Raw genomic sequence first — 9,190 nt, 5'->3', positions numbered from 1 at the left:
AAAAAAAAAAAAAAAAAAAAAGAAAAAGAAAGATAATATTTTAATGGGCAAAGACCTACCAGGAATATATTCCAGATAAAAACAGTGTGAACAATGTAACAAAGAGACAAGATTTCAGGGATTAATGAATACCCATTTTGGGTGAATTAAAGGAAGTATGGAGGTGGGTGGGTGATGTAGTAAAAGGAGATAATAATGTTCCCAGACAGGTACAGGGTCTTGACTTTAACATTAAGGTGTGTGGACAATATTCTGTTTACAGTGGAGGAACACGAAAGACAGCTCTTCTTTATTTTATTTTTTTATTTTTATTTGAGACAGAGTCTCACTCTGTTACCCAGGCTGGAGTGCAGTGGTGTGATCTTGGCTCACTGTAACCTCCGCCTCCCAGGTTCAAGCAATTCTCCTGCCTCAGCCTCTGGAGAGCTGGGACTACAGGCACATGCCACCATGCCCAACTAATTTTTCTATTTTTTAGTAGAGACAGGGTTTCACCATGTTGGACAGGCTGGTCTCAAATCTCAGATGATCCACCTGCCTCGGCCTCCCAAAGTGCTAGGATTACAGGTGTGAGCCACTGTGCCCCACCTAAAGACAACTCTTGAAGGACATGATCAGAACTGTGATATTTTAGGCCAGGTACGGTGGCTCATGCCCGTAACCCCAGCACTTTGGGAGGCCGAGGCAGGCGGATCACCTGAGGCCAGCAGTTCTTGACCAGTCTGGCCAACATGGAGAAACCTTCTCTCTACTAAAAATACAAAAAATTAGCTTAGCACAGTGACATGCACCTACAGTCCCTGTTACTTGGGAGGCTGAGCACCAAAATCGCTTGAACCCAGTGGGTGAAGGTTGCAGTGAGCCGAGATCGCGCCACTGCACTCTAGCGTGGGCAACACAGCAAGACTCCATCTCAAAAAAAAAAAAAAAAAAAGAACTGTGATAATTTTAAAAGTATTTCTGTAGCTGTGTATACACTGGACCGTAGTGGTATGGTAGTTTTAAAATATGTCTACAAGTTCTTTGGCACTCTTCCCTTCAAATAATGGAACCTAATTCCCCACTGCTAGGAATGTAGGCCAGACTTAAGGATTCACTTTTAACTATTAATAATAAAATATGGTAGAAGTAATGCTATGTGACTTTGAAGGCTAGGTCATGAAAAAGATAGCTTCTGTCTAGATCTTGTTCAGATTATGCACTCTGGGTGAAGTCATCCACCAAGTCATGAGAACACTCAACCAGTTTATAAAAGGGCCCATATGCGCTAAGCGTAGTGGCTCACGCCTGTAATCCAAGCACTTTGGCAGGCCGAGGTGGCCAGAACACTTGAGGTCAGGAGTTCCAGACCAGCCTTACCAACACGGTGAAACCCTGACTCTACTAAAAAATATATATATATATATATATATACACAAAAATTAGCTGGGGGTGTTGGCGTACACCTGTAATCCCAGTTACTGGGGAGGCTGAGGCAGCCAGAATCGCTTGAACCCAGGAGGCGGAGGTTGCAGGGAGCTGAGATCGTGCCACTGCACTCCAGCCTGGGTGATGGAGTAAGACCCCGTGTCAAAAAAAAAAAAAAAAAAGGCTCATAGGAGGAGAGGTCTCCCACTAATCACCAGCACCAACTTAACAGTCACTTGAGTGTGCCTCCTTGGAAGCAGATCCTCAAGCTCCAATCAAGCCTTAAGACAGATGACTGTAACCTGTGCTATACTAAAGTATTTCCTCCAGAGAAATCAGCAAATGCTACAAATCAAGACCTTTTTTTTAACAGAGAGCTGCACACCAGTTTATATAATTTTTACCATGTGGCATGCTATTTTATGCACTTTACATATATTAACTCATTTAATCCTATAATAATTCTATGAAATAGTAACTCTTATTTTATTTTACTTTATTTTTGAGACATGGTTTCATTCTGTCACCCAGGCTGGAGTGCAGTAGTGCAATCACAGCACACTGCAGCCTCAATCTCCTGGGCTCAAGTGATCCTCCCACCTCAGCCTCCCAAGTTGCTGGAACTACAGGCATGAGCTACCATGTCTGGCTAATTTTAAAAAATTTTTTGTAGAGGTGGGATTTCACTATGTTGCCTAGGCTAGTCTTGAACTCCTGGCCTCCAAAGTGCTGGGATTACAGGCATAAGCCACTATGCCTGGCTGAGATACTAACTCTTACTATCCCATTTTACAGATAAGAAAACCAAGGTATAGAAAAGTTAAGTAACTTCCTATAGTTACGAAGCTGATTTCAGCTACTTGTTCCTGGCACTCACCTGTGCCACTTATTGAATTATCAGTAATGTAATAAAACTGTATTCCAAGCCAAGGAAAGTAAGAGAAAGAGCACAGCAAGGTAACATACATTTTCTGAAAGTACTCAGTGTTTCTCACCCCACTGACCCCTACCATAGAGCCTTCTAAATTTCTCTAAAACTATCATTCATCAGCCTAAACATTTTTATTTAGAAGTCTGCTACTTTTTCCCTGAGGTTTTGTAAGAACTTGTAGTTTGTTTCTTACTGAAGTCAAACCATAGGGTTACCTGCTGATAAACACAGGAGGATGTCTTGGCTGAGATTTGGTGAGTTCCCAAAGAAATCAGTGCTTAGAAAAAGAGAAGTCTAAAGTCAAGACCTTTGGCATCCAGTCTGTCTTCTCCTTTTTCTCTCAAATAATTTCTAAAATGTCAAAGAGAATTCTTTGCTGTCTCACAGGAGTAAATGTTTGCGAAGGCTTCTGTAGGCATTAAATAGTTAATTCTAATTTCCTTTTTGTAAAAAAGGAATGAAACTTACATCATCTAACTCTCTCTCCACTTGGATTTTTCTCCTCTGGAATTGTCTTACTGCTTTCAGCTCTGTGTGAATCATGCCAATTTCTTTGGCTTTTTGATGGAACTGTCCCTCTAGTTCATTGATTTGCCTGGTATACTTTTGTTCCTGTATTCAAAAAAGAGGTAAACGAGTTAGGAAAAAGAACAGAAGTCCCACAGAGTCATGTTTCATTTGAAGCCTTAATCCATTTGCATATCTTCTTTGAAGAAATACCCCCTTTTATTTTTTTTCTATTTGTATTTTATTATTATTATTTTTTTGAGATGGAGTCTGACTCTGTCGCCCAGGCTGGAGTGTAGTGGGGTGATCTCAGCTCACTGCAACCTCTGCCCTCCCAGGTTCAAGCAATTCTCCCTGCCTCAGCCTCCCGAGTAGCTGGGATTACAGCTGCCTGCCACCATGCCCAGCTAATTTTTGTATTTTTTAGTAGAGACAGGGTTTCACAATGTTGGTCAGGCTGGTCTTGAACTCCTGACCTCAGGTGATCCACCCGCCTTGGCCTCCCAAAGTACTGAGATTACAGGCATAAGCCACCATGCCCAGCCCTCCTTTTATTTTTGCATAAAGTTTTCATTTCTGTAAAAAGATACCATTTGTGTTGAATAAGAAAAAATTTTTGAAAAGTTTCTATATAAGCTGATTGTATAGAAAGGAAAAAATGCAGATGTTTATTAAAAAGGGATATGAGAAGAGTAAATACATCTTTTATCTCTAATATAAATAACATCCCAAACTAGTTAAAATTAATTAGCTAGGAGTCAAAGGGAGAGTGGTAAATATCCCTAATAAATAAAAAGGAAGGGAGGAGGAAGGAGGAGGATGAGGAAAGAGGAGGAGGGAGAAAAGGGGAAAGAGATATAAAAGAAGAGAGGAAGAGAAGGAGAAACAGGAGGAGGAGAGGGAAGAGAAAGTAAGAGGACAGAGAAAAGTAAGTGGGGAAGAAGGAAAGGCCAATAACAACAAACGAACAAAAGGTACTAAAATAAATGCAAATTGCCTTCCAATCTAGCTCCGAATAAGAGAAACATAAATTGGGCTGGGTGCAGTGGCTCACGCCTATAATCCCAGCACTTTGGGAGGCCGAGGCAGGTGGATCACGAGGTCAGGAGTTCGAGACCAGCCTGGCCAACATTGTGAAACCCCACCCCTACTAAAAATACAAAAATTAGCCGGGTGTGGTGGCAAGTGCCTATAATCCCAGCTACTCATGAGGCTGAGGCAGGAGAATCAATTGAACCTGGGAGATGGAGGTTGCAGCTGGGAGGTGGAGGTTGCAGTGAGCTGAGATTGCGCCATTGCACTCCAGCCTGGGTGACAGAGCAAGACTCCGTCTCAAAAAAAGAAAAAAAAAAAAGAGAGAAATGTAAATTGAAATGACACTGAAATACCATTTCTCACCTATCGCATTGCAAAAATCAAGTTTGAAGCCAGGCACAGTAGCTCACACATGTAATTCCAGCACTTTGGGAGGTCAAGGTGGGTAGATCACTTTAGGTCAGGAGTTCAAGACCAGCCTGGCCAACATGGTGAAACCCTGTCTCTACTAAAAATACAAAAATTAGCCAGGTGTGATGGCGGGTGCCTGTAATCCCAGCCAGTGGGAAGGCGGAGGCAGGAGAATCACTTGAACCCAGGAGGCGGAGGTTGCAGTGAGCCGAGATCGCGCCACTGCACTCCAGCCTGGGAGACAAGAGTGAGACTCTATCTCAAAAAAAAAAAAAAAAAAAATCAACTTTGACAAAAGACTCTGTTGGTAAAGCTGTGAGGAAACAGGCAATCTCATGCATGGCTAATGGTATTATAGAACAGTACAGTATCTATAAAGGGAAATTTGGCAATATCTAGAACAATTACATACTTTTCTTTGGTCTAGCAATACCTCTTACAGGAATCTATCCCAACGATATAATGGCCAAAATGTGAAAAGATATATGCTCTTTACTGGCACATTCATTGTAATAGAAAAAGACTGGAAACAATCCAACTACCCATCAAAAAGGGACTGCTATGAGCTGTATGTGTATACCCAAAAAATCCAATGTTGAAGCCCTAATCCCCAATGTGATGGTATTTGGAGGTGTGACCTTTGGGAGGTAGTTAGGTTTAGATGAGATCATGAGGGTGGAGCCTCCATGATGGGACTAGTGAAGAAAGAGATGAAGAAACCAGAGCTTTCTCTCTGACAAAAGTAAGGATCCAGCAGGAAGTGGCCACCTGTGAACCAGAAGAAGGGACTCCACCAAGAACTCAACCATGCTAGCACCCTGACCTTCTAGCCTCCAGAATGATGAGAAATAAATGTTTGTTGTTTGAGCACCTCAGTCTATGGTATTCTGTCATAATAGCCTGAACTAAGACAGGGATCATTTGAATAAACTATGATACATCTACATAATAATCATCACACAGCTATAAAAGGGAATGATGCCAGGTGTGGTGGCCTACACCTGTAATTCCAACACTTTGGGAGGCCAAGCTGGGATGATCGCTTGAGGCCAGGAGTTCAAGATCAGCCTGGGTAACACAGTGAGATCCCATCTCTACAAAAAATACAAAATTTAGCTAGGTGTAGTGGTACTTGCCTACAGTTCCAGCTACTCCGGAGGCTGGGGTGGGAGGACCCCTTGAGCCCAGTAGTTTGAGGTTACAGTGAGCTATGATTGTGCCACTGCACTCCAGCTTGGGCAACAGAGGGAGATCCTGTCTCAAAAAAAAAAACAAAAAACAAAAAAGGGAATGTCTCTACATATTGCTATGGAGTGATCAACGAGGTATACTGTTAAATTAAAAAAGCAGGTACAGGTCTATGTATATTGCATGCTACCTTTTATCTAAGAAAGATTTTATATATAATCTCTATATATAATCTCCTTATATATAATCTATCTATATATATATGTTTATGACTTTTTTTTAGCTTTTCCGATAAGGAAACAATTTCTTTAGCAACTTTTTTTTAAAGAGAGGATAAAACACAAAAGAAATAAAATGGTTTTCTACAGGGAGAGGGAGAAGATAGTGTGGAAAAGACATGGATAGGAGTTGGATTTCTCAGCACTTTGGGAGGCTGAGGCAGGCGGATCAAGAGTTCAGGAGATCGAGACCATCCTGGCTAACACAGTGAAACCCCATCTCTACTAAAAATACAAAAAACTAGCCAGGCATGGTGGCAGGCGCCTGTAGTCCCAGCTACTCGGGAGGCTGAGGCAGGAAAATGGAGTGAACCCGATAGGCAGAGCTTGCAGTGAGCAGAGATTGCGCCACTGCACTCCAGCCTGGGTGACGTGAGACTCCATCTAAAAAAAAAGGAAAAAAAAAAAGAAGTTGGATTTCTCAGCATATAACTTATTTTACAGACTTTGGAACCATGTAAATATTTTACATAATTTTATAGGCAAAACTAATTTTTTAAAAAGCAACCTCTAAGTCAGGTGTGGTGGTATATGCCTGTAGTCTCAGCTACTCAGGAGGTTGAGGCAAGGAGAACTGCTTGAGGTCAGAAGTTGAAGATCAGCCTGGGCAATATAGCAAAACTCCCATCTCTAAAAAAATTAAATAAATACAGTAAAATGAAAAAAAAAAAAAAACCAACCTCTAAAAATCAAAAGCAAAATATGTTGTTGAGTTGGTGGAATAACCTCATAGAAAAGAATTTCAAATGGTTCTTAAACCTTGCAATTTTATCATAGATCCTTATTGGTATATATCCTAAGGGAGAAAAATGCCCCTCAAAATCTTAAACTGTTTTCAGTAATTTATTTTTGGTGGTAATATTAGTATTCTGAGATTGATATATTGGGGTTTAAGCAACTAGGTAATTATATTGGTATCAGTAAGAAGAAGGACTTTTGTCAAGGGATAAAGGCGACAGAGATAAAGTTAAGTAAAAATTCTGTATTCCTGCATCTAAACTGAAAGTACTAGTATGGAGTTATGATCTCTTTTAATATTTAAAAAAACTTACATTGCCTAGCTCCATCCGCTGAAAAGCACTAGAAACAATAACAAATTCAGTATCAGGAAGCAATCTTAATATTATATGTTTTTTTACAATAGCTTTTTTTTTTTTTAATGAAGTTTCACTCTTCTCACCCAGGCTGGAGTGCAATGGCGTGATCTCAGCTCACTGCAACCTCTGCCTCCGGGGTTCAAGCGATTCTGCTGTCTCAGCCTCCCAAGTAGCTGGGATTATAAGTGTGCACCACCATGCCTGGCTAATTTTTTAATTTTTAGTAGAGATAGGGTTTCATCATGTTGGCCAGGCTGATCTCGATTTCATCATGTTGGCCAAGCTGATTTCATCATGTTGGCCAGGCCTTGGCGTCCCAAAGTGTTGGGATTACAGGCATGAGTCATCATGCCCAGCCTTGTTTTTGAATTTCTGTACAATCAAGCTTTAAGGTCATTAGGCTGCCCAGAGAACTTACTCACTCACTGTCATTGGGTCTTAAATGCCTAAGCTTGCCAGAAACCTGACCATCCAGTAAGTGGAGTATTAGTACACATAGATAACTCACCAATTTATCCTTTTCCTCTTGGGCTTTTTCCTTTGTTTCATTTAATTGCTGTTTCAGTTTTTCAATCTGTGGAAAATCAAAATACAAGGTCGGGAAGATAGAGAAACTGCTCTATATCTACCTTTATTAAGTGGACTAGTTTCACACAATACTAAAACCATTATGGTAAAAAAGGTGAGTGAGGCGGAAAGAGAAGAAGAGGGGACAGGAAATTTCCCATACCTTCAACCTGCTATTGCCAGTTTCTAAAACCTGGCTATCATCAGAAGTACCTGGGCAACTTTTTTTTTGTTTTTGTGGTTAAAAATAAAAGCAACATTAAATTTACCATCTTAACCATTTTAAACATATAGCTCAGTAGTGTTAAGTATATTCACGTTGTTCTGCAACAAATCTCTAGAACTTTTCATCTTACAAAACTAAAACTATACCCAATAAATCCTAATTTCCCCTTACCTCTCCCCAGCACTTGGCAACCATCCTCTACTTTGTTTCTATAATTTTGACTACTTTGGATACTTCATGAGTGGAATCATACATTATTTGCCCTCTGGTGACTGGCTTATTTCATTAAGCATAATGTCCTTGAGGTTCATTCATGTCATAGCTTGTGACAGGATTTCCTTTAAGGTGCATACTATTGCACCACATGCATACACCTTTTCTTTATCCATTCACCCATTGATGGATAATTTGGGTTGCTTCCACCTCTTGGCTATTGTGAATAGTGCTACAATGAATATGGGCGTGCAAATATCTCTTCAAGATCCTGCTCAGGGCTGGGTGGAGTGGCTCATGCCTGTAATCCCAGCAATTTGGGAGGCCGAGGTGGGTGGATTGCTTGAGCTCAGAGTTTTAGATCAGCATGGGCAACATGGCAAAATCCCATCTCTACAAAGAAATACAAACATTAGCCAGGTGTGGTGGCGAGCACCTGTAATCCCAGCTAGAGCCTGGGAGGTGAAGGTTGCAGTGGGCCAACATTACGCCACTGCACTCCACTCTGGGTGACAGAGTGAGATCCTGTCTCAACAACAACAAAAATCCTGCTTTGAATTGTTTTGGATATATTAAATATACCCAGAAGTGAGATTGGTATTTCTATTTTTAATCTTTTGAGGAACTTCCATACTGTTTTCCACAATGGCTACAACATTGTACAGTCCCACCACCAGTGCACAAGCGTTCTAACACCTCCACGTCCTTGCCAACCCTTATTTTCTGTTTTTTTGGCAGTAGCCATTCTAACGGGTATGAGGTGATATCTTGTTGTAGATTTTATTTACATCTCTTATCTGGGTAACTCTTTTTTTTGAGATGGAATCTCTCTCTGTCGCCCAGGCTAGAGTGGAGTGGCACAATCTCGGCTCAGTGCAACCTCTGTCTCCCAGGTTCAAGTGATTCTTTTGCCTCAGCCTCCCGAGTAGCTGGGACTACAGGCGCATGCCACCACACCTGGCTAATTTTTGTAGTTTTAGTAGAGACAGGGTTTCATCATATGGCCAGGCTGGTCTTGAACTCCTGACCTTGTGATCTGCCTGCCTTGGCCTCCCAAAGTGCTAGGATTACAGGCGTGAGCCACTGTGCCCAGCCTTATCTGGGTAACTTTTTCAGAAAAAAGTTTCTTTTTACTTTCTTTTGTTTTGTTTTCTTTTTTTTTTTGAGACAGGAGTTCTCGCTCTGTCACTCAGGCTGGAGTGCAGTGGCCGATCTCAGCTCACAGCAAGCTCAGCCTCCCGGGTTCACACCATTCTCCTGCCTCAGCCTCCCGAGTAGCTGGGACTACAGGCGCCCGCCACCTCGCCCGGCTAGTTTTTTGTATTTTTTA

General features: G+C 41.4%; 1 protein-coding gene across 1 annotated transcript in view; it reads right to left on the bottom strand.

Annotated features, from left to right (window-relative positions):
- Positions 1–9,190, bottom strand: part of CCDC176 (coiled-coil domain containing 176) — a 49,001-nt gene that overhangs the window by 29,868 nt on the left and 9,943 nt on the right. Inside the window, exons 3-4 of the mRNA XM_011981576.1 lie at positions 7,363–7,428; positions 2,807–2,950 (exon numbers count right to left, since the gene is read on the bottom strand). Of these exons, the coding sequence (XP_011836966.1) occupies positions 2,807–2,950; positions 7,363–7,428 (210 nt within the window). The remainder of the gene's footprint in view (positions 1–2,806; positions 2,951–7,362; positions 7,429–9,190) is intronic.

Source organism: Mandrillus leucophaeus, unplaced genomic scaffold (genome assembly GCF_000951045.1).
Source record: "Mandrillus leucophaeus isolate KB7577 unplaced genomic scaffold, Mleu.le_1.0 Scaffold228, whole genome shotgun sequence".
Classification (NCBI taxonomy): domain Eukaryota; kingdom Metazoa; phylum Chordata; class Mammalia; order Primates; family Cercopithecidae; genus Mandrillus; species Mandrillus leucophaeus.
This window is presented reverse-complemented; position numbering and strand designations above follow the sequence as displayed.